General features: G+C 41.6%; 1 protein-coding gene across 1 annotated transcript in view; it reads left to right on the top strand.

The window, feature by feature from the left end:
• The window catches only part of LOC122800223 (protein NO VEIN-like), a 1,589,974-nt gene that overhangs the window by 1,446,239 nt on the left and 129,928 nt on the right, over nt 1-13,807 (top strand). The window contains exons 25-26 of the mRNA XM_044069716.1: nt 7,842-8,020; nt 9,678-9,864. Coding sequence (XP_043925651.1) covers nt 7,842-8,020; nt 9,678-9,864 — 366 coding nt within the window. The remainder of the gene's footprint in view (nt 1-7,841; nt 8,021-9,677; nt 9,865-13,807) is intronic.

Here is a 13,807-nt window from a genome sequence, read left to right as displayed (position 1 = left end):
CATAGGTTCATAGGTTTATACTAGGCTATCTGCCCTAAGGCATTTATAAGCCTAGCCCAAAGTTTTGTGGCTTACGCCACCCCTTATATGAAAAAACACTGTGCCCATTAGTTTGTTGTGCCTCTGTCCAGCAGTGACACAGAGATGATTCCCGGGGTAAACCTACGATCTCCCATCCACAGGTCAAGATTTCTCTTGAACAGAGCCAGCGAGGTGCTCTGCCTCACATGGACCGGGATTTTATTCCACAGCATAGGGAGTCTCTGAGTGATAAATCTATCCCTCCAGCACGTCCTATTTATATCCGTGCTAAGGTTTAAGTCGCTTGCTCTAGTGGTTTTGGTGGATTTGGATTTTTGAGGTGGAGCATGTCCATTAATTCCGGTTTGGACATGGCCTTGTATGTCAGGCACATGTCACCTCTGAGCAGACGGTATGCGACTGAATAGAGCTGGAGTTTCTTCAATCTGGCAGCATATGACAGATTTTGGAGTCCCTTTATCCTTTTGGTGAGGAACTTTTGGGGTCTCTCCAATTGCTGCAGATATCGGGTGAGATGCATCCCGAATGGGGCATTGTACTTGATCATTGGTCTGATAAGTGAAGAGTACAGGGGAACAATGACCTCACTAGATCTGGATGTGAATCCCTTCATGATCAGGTGGGCAATGTAGAAGGTCTTTCTAACCACTTTAGCAACGTGAGTGTCAAAAGAAAGGCCACTGTCAACCTGGGTCCCCAGGTCCCTGATAACCTCTTCTGTGCTTAGTGGATTGCCACCTATATGGTAGCTTGGGGTTACCTTGTTTTTCCCGAAGGGTATGACTATACATTTTTGGCGTTTAACTTCAGGCCATGGCTCTGGCACCAGCTATCTGTTTCCATGAGTCCCTTCTGAAGGATATCCGTGTCCGATGCACTTTCCACTATGGCGCCCAGTTTGCAGTCGTCTGCAAACTTTGTCAGCCAAAGTCCTCCCATGTTGGCCTGTACTTCTGAGAAGTAGATGCCGAACAATACGGGGCCAAGGACCGAGCCCTGTGGGACACCACTTGTGACCAACTTGGAGTCTGACATAGCGCCAGCAACTCTAACCCTGTGGGTTCTGTCCTTAAGCCAGTTTGCAACCCATCTTGTGACATATGTGTTTACATTTAAGCTGGTAAGTTTTTCTACAATACCCGAGTGGGGTATTGTGTTGAAAGCCTTTGCAGGGTCAAGGTAGGCTGTATGGACTGCCTTTCCCTCATCAATGGCCTTGGTGACTGTTTCGAAGAAGTCGACCAAGTTCAAAAGGCATGATCTGCCCTTGACGAAGCCAAACTGGGTCGGGTCCAATGTCTGCAAGTCCCCTATATCTTTGTTTATGAGCTCCATTATGATCCTCTCCATAGCTTTGCAGACTAGACTTGTTAAGCTTATGGGGCGGTAATTACCAGGGTCCGTAGAGGCACCGCCTTTGTGGAGTGTGACCACAGTTACCGTACGCCACTCCTTGGGCACGTATCCTGTGGTAAGGCTGAGATTAAACAGCTGCCTTATGTGCGGGTTTAATTCCTCATTTAGCTCGTGTAGCACACAGCTGGGGACACCATCCGGTCCCATTGATGCTGTGTTTTTAGCTTTAGAGAGAGCAGCTTTCACTTGCGCATTTGAGATGTCTGGGAGGCTACACTCTGCTGGGATAGTTATCTCTCCTTTAGGGGGTGAGAGGGGGGTGAAGTTTGCACTGAACCTGTCTGCCAGTATGTTGGCAATGTCTGTGGGTTCAGTGATTTTTGTATCATTTTGGACTAATTCTGAGCATATCTGGGAGTTTCCACCCAGGTTCCTAACATAGCTGAAAAAGGCCTTATGATTGTCCTTTGAATCCATGGCAATTTTTCTCTCAAAACTGGCCTTAGTTGATTTTGAGTGCTCGTATTTTTTTACTAATAATGATCAGGGGTGACTTCCCTTTTATGGATTTTGTTCTATCATGTAATAGCTTTTTCCTCTTATTGTAAAGTTTGTTAATGGCTGGGGTCCACCAGACTGGACGTTTGCCCTTTGTGGAAAGAGTCTTGGTTTTATTTGGGATTGCCTGATCCATGCAGTCCTGGAGGTGTTCATAGAAGGCATTTGTAAGGGCTTCCGCGGCTTGGGTTGTGGTTTCCACTGGCTCAGGGGCCTTGAAGGATATCACACCAGTCTTGAGTAGTGTGAAGTTTGCTTTAGAGAAGTTCTTCACTGTGGTCTTTTTGTTTGGGGTGGGGGGGGATGTGGATTTCCAGTGAGATTAGTTTATGATCAGATCTCACCAATGAGGAATATACTTCCGGTGTGGAGCATTTTGTCCCCATGTTTGTGATAATGAGATCTAGTATATTTTCTCCTCTCGTGGGAACAGTGACTAGCTGTTCCATGGCATTTGAATTTATGAACTCCAGGAACCGTTGGGCTAGAAAGTTAGGGCTTGAGTAATGTTCCCAGTCTATATTCGGATAGTTGAAGTTACCCAATATGATGGTGTTTGGAGATAAATTTATACCCTCCAGTGCCTTCAGGAAGGCTGTGGGGGGTTCCTGAGTTTGAGAGGGTGGCCTGTAGCATGCTACAATTTGTAGAGCAGTTTTGCCTATGGTTAGTTGCACCTGGATGGTTTCTGAAGCTTCGTGCGTTGCCACCAACCTGGAGGTGTAGGTATCCTTTATGAATATGGATACACCCCCTCCTTTTGTGGTGTGGTCCGGGTTTTGGGGCCGGAACGCATGATATGAGGTAAAACCTAATAGTGCCGGGGTGCTCTCAGGAGCCTTGAACCAGGTTTCAGTTACAGCACAGACATCGATGTTCTCCATACTGAGAAGGGCCTCGAGTGCGTGCATTTTGAGATTTAGACTTCTGGCATTGAGCAGCATTACCCTCAGTCTCTTCCCATTTTTGTTTTCTAGGGTGGTAGGTTTAGAATTTGAGCCTTGCCTAAAAAGGCACTATGGGGGTGGCAAGAGCCTTAGCCAATATCCGGAATCCCAGGGGTGACAGGTGCAAGCCGTCCCTTGAAGCAGCGTGGCTTGTCAAGCATGTCATCCCAGGCAGACAGACACTGGATCCCCTTTGAATGACACCAGACATTAAGCCAATTGTTAAAGCTGATCATCTTGTCTCTATATTGTGGCATCATTCTTGGTGAAGGAAGGATACTGCTCAGGGTCAGGGTCATACCTGCCTGGGCTACATAATCAGAGAGCTCCTCTATGTCTCTTTTCATGTAGTCCAGGGAGGTACATCTCAGGTCGTTCACACCAGCATGGACAATGACTGTGTCATATTTGTGCTTGCCGTGGAGTGACCAGAGTGCTTGTGTTATGTGGCGGATTGTAGCGCCCGATAGGCAGCTTACTGTGACCCTCTCCTTGTTCAGCCTGGTGAGTGGGACGTCAGTGTGTCTGACTATGGAGTCACCTATGACAAGTATGTTTGGTGTTGTATTTGGCCTTAAGGGCTGTGACTGCTTTGCACACTGATTTTGTGGTTTGTGTTGCTTGTGGGGTGTCTTGAGGTAGCAGTTGTTTGGGTGTCTGCTTTGGAGGCCTCTGCTGTTTAGGTAAACTTTTACTCAGAGCCTCCGAGTATGTCTTTATGTGTTTGATTCAGTGGTGTGGTAGCATTATGTGAGGCTGGTTTTGTGGTGTGTGTAGTTGCCTTCTCCTCCTGTCTGGTCTTGCCAGTCCTGAGTTGAGAAACTGCTTTGAGAATGAATCATCCAAACAGTCAAAATCCGGATTTTACTCATAGTTCTTTTTAGTGCCAAAAAAGACAGGGGACTGGAGGGCAATTTTGGACCTCAACATCCTAAACAAGTTCATCATACAAACAAAATTCTGGATGGTCACTGTTCAGTCTATCCTACCGTTCCTATAGAAAGGTAATTGGATGTGCTTGATAGATCTCCAGGATGCGTATTATCACATAAAAATGGACAAAAGCTGCCGGAGATTTGGCTGCTTCTGGCTAGGAGCCATTCATTACCAATTTCGAGCACTGCCCTTTAGTCTCTCTGTAGTCCCCAGAATGTTCACCAAATGTATGACAGTGGTAACAGCTCACTTGAGACTGCAAGGATTTTGTGTGTTTCCGTATTTAGACGATTGTCTCCTTACCGCCCCTACCAAGTGTCTGCTGCTTCTAGCCTTACACTACACCCTGCAGCTAACAAGATCCTTGGGGATCAAAATAAGCAAAGAAATGTCTAAATTGGTACCTACTCAAAATCTAGAATTCATAGGAGCAACGTTTGACACTCGGTCTTGCCTGGTTGCCATCTCGCTTCACAGGCTCCAAAGACTAAGGTCTCAACTTCAAGTGATACTCTCTCACGACAAAGTCTCAACTTATGCAGTCCTTCAACTACTAGGATCAATGGCTGCAACGATTGCTACTGTTTCTCTAGCAAAACTGCACATATGACTTCTACAATGGCTCCTGGCATCACAGTGGCCCCCTTTAACTCATCCTGTGTCTTTTCTGATCCTCATAACAAATTGATGCAAACAAGGCTTAAGTAGGTGGATGAAGCCAGAAAAAGACCTATGGAGTCGTCCCTTCTCACCCTCTCAGCCCAAGGCCATAGTGACCACGGACTCATTTCTGATGGGGGGCATTTCCAGGGAAAGAGAGTCCATGTCACATGGTCCCCCATGGAGGTCAACCTGCATGTCAGTGTCCTGGAACTAAGGGCAGTGCTTCTGGCATTGTAAACATTGCAATCCATCCTCCCTTCTGGGACAGTTGCTGTCCATTCAGACAACATGTCCATAGGCTGGTATATCAGTAAACAAGGGGGAACCAAATCCTACATGTTGTGTTAAGAACCCATGAGAGTTTGGCAATGGGCGATATCTTCCAACCGCTTTCTGATAGCAACACACATTCCCGGGGATTCCAGCGTGATTGAGGACGAGCTGAGCAGATGCATTCTCCTGCCTCATAAGTAGTCCCTCATTCCTGTCATAGCGGCGAAGATATTCAACTGCTGGGGCCAGCCTTGATGCGATTTATTCACATCTCCACAAATGGTCCACGGGACTTCTTTATGCCTTTCCTCCTCTTCTCCGATCCCGCATTTCCTAAAGAAAGCTGTTAGATTGAGAACCAGAGTAATCCTCATTGCACCCTATTGGCCCCGACAAGTTTGGTTTCCCTTCCTTTGGCCTCATCTAGTCCATCAACTGTGGATTCTGGGTCCAACTTCAGATTTACTGTCGCACCCGCAAGGGTTGCTCCATCCAAACTTTTCAAGTTTCAAGCTGACAGCTTGGTTCTTCCACTTCCAGTAATTGCCAGGCAGGATAATCTATCCTCCCCCAGTACGGAACATCCTTCTGGCTTCCCATAAACCATCCACCAGGAAATTTTATATCCGCAAATGGAAGAGATTCATAGTTTGGTCTCGAGAGAAAGGTCTAGACCCCTTTTTGGCTTCTGTTAGTTCTGTACTGGACTATTTTTCAAATCTCCTCCATTCAGGAGTGGCAGCTTCCACTATTCGAGTACACATGGTGGCTATTTCAAACTTCCACAGTGGCTTCCAGGACTCCTCTTTCATATCTGACCGTCTCTGTAAGAACTTTTTGAAAGGTGTTACACATATTAGAGTACCTTTCAAGGAACCTATTGAACCTTGGAATTTGACAGTAGTTCTACAAACCTTGACTTATCCTCCCTTTGAGGTAGCTGCCACTTGCGATATGAAGTTTTTATCTTGGAAAACTCTATTCTTGGTAGCTATTACTTTAGCAAGGTGAATATCTGCACTGCAAGCTGTATGCATTAAATGACCTTACATAGCTTTCCATAAAGATAGAGTATCGCTTCGGATTAACCCTTCCTTCTTACCCAGAGTTATTTCGGATATGACTGTCAATTATCTGATCTGCCAGTCTTTTTTCCCAATTTTTCTAATAAAGGAGAATATTGTTTGCTTTTGTTGAATGTCCATAGACAATTACATTTCTCCTTGGACAGGACTAAATCACTATGAAAATCTAACCAATTATTCTTATCCTTCTCAGGGCCACAGTTGGGAAAACCAGTTTCTAAAGTAACCTTAGCTAAATGGCTGAGAGATTGTATTCCCTTTGTCTTGCAGCAAAACAAAATCTTTCTACCAATTAAGGTCAAAGCGCATATAACCAGATCAGTTGCGACATCTTTTGACTTCCATTCAAGAGCTTCCATGGATGACATTTGTGTAGTAGTCACATGGGGCTGCCCCTCCTACTTTTATCACTCATTACAAATTGGACTAGGTCTCCAGGGGGAGAGCATCTTTTGGCTCAGTGGTGCTCAGGAATATCCTTCCATAGGGCCTCCCAGGACATAAAGTACCTAGGGACTCTGTCACATCAGTCAGGAATGAATGAAGATTAACAACATCAGGTAAAGAAGTTATGTTTTTACCATAATGTTCCATCTGTGGTGTTGATCATTCATTCATTCATGACATCCCACACTGCAACCTCCTACCCCCTGCAAAAGACTTCTGGAGGTTCGGATTTGGTCCTAGCCTCATGATATGGGATTTGCTCAGACAAAGCCTCTGCTTTCTTTTCTTACGGGCAAACTCTATCTGAGGTGATAGAGAGAGGGGCACTATGGGTAAGCTTAGCTCAAGAGGGTTTTTTTGGCTGGCGCGAGCTCGTTATAATGGCCGATTCGATTCCGAGGACAGAACTGATTCCCATCAGTCATGAATGAATGAAGATCAACAGCACAGATGGAACTTTATGGTAAGAACATGATTTATTTTTTTGTCGTTCAACTGGTTGTGGTTCATAAAAGATATATTGACAATTGTAGCTTAATTTAATTTTTATATAAATTATGGGAAGTTTTTATTTAATGTTTAAAAAAAAAAGCTTTTCAGTTTTTTTATCAGCTTTGTAAGAGAGTTTTTTGCAGGTTCTGTGTTAAAAACTTTTATTTCTGGACACACAATTTCATTAATAATGGTGTGTATATGAGTGCAGAGTCTTTCATTGAAGGTCAGAGTTAGTGGTGAGAAAAAAAAGTATGCAAGTGAAATTTTGAAAACTGAGAGTGAAAAAAGGATCTGTGACTGAATGTGAGGTGTAGTTGGCCAGTACTATCTTTCTTGGATTGGATACCATGGTAGCTAGTACTCTGATTGGTCAGGTTTCTTTGCCCGTTATGTAAACAAATGTATATTTTATATTAGATGCACAGAAATGAGTGTGTAAGTGTATTTATTTGCTTATTTTTTTCAGTCATTAAACTGCACAGAATTCATGATGCATTGGCTTGGAAATAAACTCTGGAGAGAGAAGCATTAGTTTAGTAGAATATTGAGCAGTGCATCCTACAGTATTCTGTTTTTAACTTGAGAGTAATGGCAATGACCTGCATTACAACATTTGGCTAAGGTGAAAGAAGGAACTGCATTCATATTCATGCTGCCTGTAAAACTGGGTAGATGTACCCCAAGACAAGAGTGTATATACGATATGCATTGTTATATCTCAGAGCCAAGATAGGGAAAGGAAGTCTCCCCCCACCCCATAGTTTACACAGTTCATGGGTAAACACTACATCCATATATTGAATGAGTACTAAACTTTTTCTGCATGTATTTAGAGTTTTCACTGTACTTTGAAGTCAGGATATTAGGCAAAATGTGAAGGAGTAATGCTGGAAAGTTAGCTGAAGTCCTGGTTTTGCCATGCCCTTTAGTGACCAAATTATTTTACATTGTTGTTTGAGTGGTACCTGTATGTTTTAATTATTAAAAGCTTATCAGGTGTATGATTTGTTTATTTTTTGTTTTGTTTTTACTTATGCAGGAGTTCAGGAGCTCTACAAAGATCTCAGCATTGTAAATCCTTTTATGCTGGAGTGCCTGGATCCTTTACAAAATTCCCAAGTCAGAGATTTGTTGAAAAAATTGGATGTGCACCAGCTAGAGCCTGAGAAAGTTATTTTTGAACACATCCGACCAGTTTTACTCAATGAAGTATGGAAGGTGAGAAAAAGTTAGAGGGAATAATATTTAACAGTCTAGTTGTCCTTACTTTTCTCTGTGGTCTGACCAGAAAGGAAAGTTAACAAAAACATTCAGCATTCTTAAAAAGTCTCTGTATCCATGATATTTGTGCATATAACTGTATCTGTAATGATGTTTGTACATAAGAATACATCTGCGATGCCTGTATGTATAAATGCTATCTGTGATGATGTCTCTGAGATGAGTCTTGTATGCATGAATGTTATACAAGGTGATGCCTGTAAATATGAACATTATTTGCATGATAGGTCTGTATGGATACATGTATCTGTGATAATTTCTGTACCTGTAAGTGATCTGTGGTGATACCTTTATGTATGAATTTTTTAGTGAAACTGACATTGCATTACTGTTTCTTTGTCCATTATATAAACTGATATGTGCAGTATATGTATTTGATGCACACAAGTGGTCTGATCTACTCTTCTGCGTTTAACTGTTCTGCTACATCTAAGTTTTGAGTTCAAAACATAATGACATTATAAGGTATATAATGTAATTTAGTGATAACTTCATTCTTTGAGTTGAATTCAGTCAGCAACTGTTCTTGGATATCAGTGCCTTTCATCCCACTCTCACCTTACCATCATGTATTCCTTTGAGATGACTGGATGTACTCCAAGTAGGCATTCATAGCACTGGAAATTTAGGATAGTAGTTGGAGGTCAAGGATGGTCATCTTGCAATGTGAGCAATAGTTTTTGCCATATTTTTCTTATAGGCTGAAGTGTTTCTGCATTTGCATTGGTAGCTTTGTGCCCCAGCATACTTTTGCCAGCATTCTGAAGTCTGATTGTGATGATCACCAGAAAGCAGCCTGTTTCTTAGATTGTAGTAAAAACAGCCGGCCGCGGTGGTGCAGCGGTTAGCGTTGCTGCCTCACAGCAAGAGGTTCTCCGGTTCGATCCTCGGCTTGGGTGCCTTCTGTGCAGAGTCTGCATGTCCTCCCTGTGGTCGCATGGGTTTTCTCCGGGTACTCCGGTTTCCACCCACATCCCAAAGGCATGCTGTAGGTGGATTGGATACACTAAATTGGCCCTAGTTGTGAATGTGTGCGTGTGTGTGCCTTCTGTGGAAGGTTGGGTGCCAGGCTGGCAACTCGACACTGTAAAACCCCACTGCCAATCATGAGCGGACAGGTGATCCACTGTGGCGACCCCTAACCGGGAAAGCCGAAAGAAGAAGAAGAAGTAAAAACACAGTGAAAGAAGAGAGTTATCCTTCAGCCACTTAATCTCCTCATCATCTAACACCCCGGCTTGTTAGGAAAACATGGGGCACCATTATATGGACATGTTTGCTTACTTTGATGCTTCATGGTGATGTTCTAACAGGTTCTAGAGACTGTATTATTTATATTTCCTTTATTATCAACCACTCAGGAGATGATGTGTGTGTGTTGCCTGCTTTTGTATAAAAGAATGTTATGATTTGCTTAGGTGCCGTTGCATTGTGATCTTATTTTCACCAGTGTTTGCACACCTGGTTTTTTTTTGGTATATTTCATTTGCAAGCTAACTGAATGGCTTGCTGCCTCTTATTCACTATTAATTTTACCCCTTCAAACTTAAAAGTCATTTTTTTCTGATTTATTATTATTATATTTTTTGCACAGGTGAAGACTCCTGACATTGTGAAAAGCTATGCCATTTTCCTGAAGCTGCACTGCCGCCAAGAAGAGCTTCTAAAATTCAAGTCATACCTTCCTGTATTCACTAACAAAGACTTTGTCAGCCCATCTGTTAACAAAGTGCACTTCACTAAAGATTACAAGAACATTGATTTGCCTAGTAAACTGCCAGGTAATGAACTGCTGATGTTTATTTTACATTCCTCCTACCAGTATAACAGATAAGGTAAACAAAAAAGTAAGCATGTTTTTAGTGATGATAAGCATACTGCATGATGTAGAGGGATAAAGCTCTGACTACGGAGCAGGTAACCAGAGTCTGAATAGTAGCATGGGCACCTGTAGAACCTGTCAGGGAAGGATGGGAGGTGAGCATCTGCTGTTTGCTTATTCATCCTGGGCGGAAGGGGGGGGGGTTCTCTGACTCTATACATGGGTGCAGCACTTATCAGGTGCACTAGTTGACCACCATGTGAATATTCTATCAAGCCTAATATCCCTTGTCTCACAGCGTGGCTTGCACGTGGCAAACTCCCAGAAGGCAGCTGTAACAGAGCTCAAAAGAGCTGCCTCTGGGAAGGGCAGGCCACCCTGCATTGCTGGCCCACTTTCTACCACCCCACACTTGCCATGAGTGGAGAAGCTTATGGGGTAATTCTCACACAGGAGCAAATGGGCTATAATGCTTTTAAGTGACAGAAATCCCTTGCTCCTCTGACAGCTGAACAAATCGGCCATTTGGATACAGGTAAAAGAGGCACCAGACCCAGCCCTGACTGCTTGCAAAAAATAAATTATATTTATATATATATATATATATATATATATATATATATATATATATATATATATATATATCCCATTGAAGACAATCCTGTCAGTTTCTGAACCAAACTGGGAAAATTACACTGTAGAACAATTCATTTATAAACTGTACGGGAAGTAAAGTTGCTTTACAAGGCAGTATATTACTGTATGCAGCTTTTTAAAATACTTTTCACAAGGTACTAGTGCTGTGTGACTGAACTGTATATTAGCAGATGTTTAACTGAAGTCTGAGACAGAATGTATGCATAAACCATTTAAGACCCATGGAATGTATGTATAAACAATTTAAGACCCATGGAATGTATGTATAAACCATTTAAGACCCATGGAGCAAAAGTGTCTTCAGATCTAACTTGGGAGCACTGATGTGTAGTGATGTTCCTCTCTTATTCTTCACTATGGTATGACTTGTTCAGAGTTGCACAGTATATGAGTGAATATTGAGAGAAGTAAACCTTTATAAATGCAGTGCGACACTCATTAACATACCTGTACTGTCTACATTATTTCCATATAACGACCAGTTTGCCCAGAAGCAATTAAGCAGTCAGAGTATAAATGTTTAATGTAAAAAAAATACATCTTGATATATGTATTTATCCACATTGTGTTCTCTTTTGGATTATTCTGTACATTCAGATGTACTTAAATAGCTGTGGAAGAAACTTTTGTGTGTACGTAGATAGCTATATATAGTGTGCATGTCTGTGTATTTTATATTGATCTCTGGTAATAGACTGAGAGGAAAAAAAAACAAAGATTCTCAAAGCACAACATTGAACCTCAAAATATTGAAAAACATACGTGTACACAAAAACAGATTTTGTCGGGTGGTAATTCCCCCTGTACTCGCCACACCGTCTGCAGCTTAGGTATTCCAACTCCAAAATTGTACTACATGTGGAAAGGCCAAACTCCCAATCCATGCAAGTTGGCACTTGGCCTAAATGCTGTCTCGATGTTCCTAGCATTTGACCAGTGAACATTTGTTTTGAACAGTTGACCTAACAAATGGAGCTCTCTGTGTGTGTGTGTGTGTGTGTGTGTGTGTGTGTGTGTGTGTGTCTGCTTCAAAACATTGAAATCTCATAACATTGAACCTCAAAACACTGAGACCATAACATCGAAAACCCAAAACAACGAAACCTCAGAACACTGAAACATTGCATCATAAAATTGAAAACTACAACACACATATAAACAACATCCCCTCCACCTATAAATTTCTGCAGGGTGGCAAGCCCCCCTGCACACCCACCCCCTGTAAATTTAATATCCCAACTGCAAGATCGTACTACAATGGAAAAAAGTTAATTTCATAACCTCAATGTATTTCTTTCACCATACAGAATGTACACATAATGTCTAAATCCACTTACCTGTATGGCCTAAAAAACACATACCGATTGGCAAAATAAACACATTTGCCCCTATTCACTTCTCCCAGCTTTTCTCAGAACACTAATTTAACTTCCATGAAAGCAACACATTCATATGTTTACATTCTGTATGGTGATCATGTTACAGTGGGGTTAGGAAATTAACTTTTTTTTCCACTGTAGTGTGATCTAGGAGTTGGTATATTTAATTTACGAATGGGGTGGGGGGCATAGCCTTCCACATGGGGGTGCAGGGGGGGGGGCTTGCCCCCCTGCAGAAATGTAGTAAAATGCGTGTTTCTTGCTTTGGTGGTGTTATAGGTGGAGGGGATGTTGTTTACATGTGTGTTGTAGTTTTCAATGTTATAATGCACATTTTCAGCGCTCTGAGTTTTTGTTGTTTTGGATTTTTGATGTTATGGTTTCAGTGTTTTGAATTTCAGCGTTATGAGATTTCAAGGTTTTGAAGTAGACCTGTGTGTTTGTATATGTATATATATATGTATGTATATATACATATATATATATATATATATATATATATATATATATATATATATATGTGTGTGTGTGTGTGTGTGTGGTAACATTTCAGTATTTCAACAGATCACAATGTTGACAGCAAAAGGTTCACAGTTGTGCAAGATCGACAGTGCCTAGGTGATGAAATATTTATTTTCCGCAGGAATTGTACAATCGCAGAGTTAGTATATATAATAAACGGGAGCTTGTCCCCTGCAAAAAATGATGATGTTGTTCGTTGTTTGCATGCAGCGAGGATTGTACTAGCATATATGTAGTTTAGTGTTGTAGATCCATATAGATATAGACATGTATACATTTTTTATGGAAGTCAGAATAGTTTATATGGTGTTTCTGGTAGGCATTTAGCCATGATTTTGCCACTTTAATGTGCTGTAAGTTATTTTCCATGAGTCAAGAATTGTGTAGAAAAGAGTTGCTAGAAATCTAGAGAAGAAGCAGAGATGGAAAAAGGCTGATAAACTGTAGTCTTTGGAGGAGGCAAATAATTAAATAAGCATTTGAAATCTCCAGCACTGCTACAGAGGAAATCCCTTCCAAATTGACAGCTCTGAGAAAATATTACTGTATGATCCCTGTTATACGTATTGCAGAGTAAACCTACACCTTTGTTGCTATATCCCGTAGTGTGTCACCTCTGAATCATGACAGATCATGTCTCTCAACTGTTCTGGTTTTTGCTTCATATTTTTGGTGTGTTCATCATACAGTTTGTGGTTTTCTGGCAAATTGTTGAGAACTGAAGTCGCTAAATAATGGCACACAAGTTTCAGACTTCATATCCTCCAGAAAAGGCAGGCTAATGCAAAACCTGTTAACTTTCTAAGTTTAGCGGTCATTTCCAACACAAGGGCTCCAAAATTCCATGTTTATTTTGAAAACTGTTGTGAAACTTGCCAAAAAACAAACTATTCAACATAACACTGAACGGCTGAGTGCCTTCGTCTTAATGAATTTACATCATCATGATGATGTTGGAATTTTGGAGCCCTTGAGTTGTAACTGACTGCTGGATTCTGTTTTTTCATGGATTTATTGTGTATTCAGTGCTCAGGCTTTTTTTTTATTTTAACTTTCTAAGTTTATAAGAGCAGTATTTAAAAGTTTACCCTACTTTTGGGCCTTTGTCTCCCCCCCCCCCATTATTTCTGGCTTTGTCCAAATTTATTGAGCTAAGAGGTTGAGAGGTATGTGCCTTATCCATTGTTTTTACTGGCAAATAAGACAAACAGTTCCACTGTTTTTAAACTGGTTTGACATATCCTGTGTCTATCTGGTATTTTTGTCATTGTTTATTTTCTGGCTCTCCACATTGCCTTCCAACCAGCAGAAGTTGTATAACCCTAGTAGCCCATTAGGGCCAGT

This window comes from Protopterus annectens, chromosome 4.part0, assembly GCF_019279795.1.
Source record: "Protopterus annectens isolate FY-2018-M chromosome 4.part0, PAN1.0, whole genome shotgun sequence".
NCBI classification, from domain to species: domain Eukaryota; kingdom Metazoa; phylum Chordata; order Ceratodontiformes; family Protopteridae; genus Protopterus; species Protopterus annectens.
The sequence above is the reverse complement of the archived record's forward strand: the minus strand, read 5'-3'. Positions and strand labels throughout refer to the sequence as shown.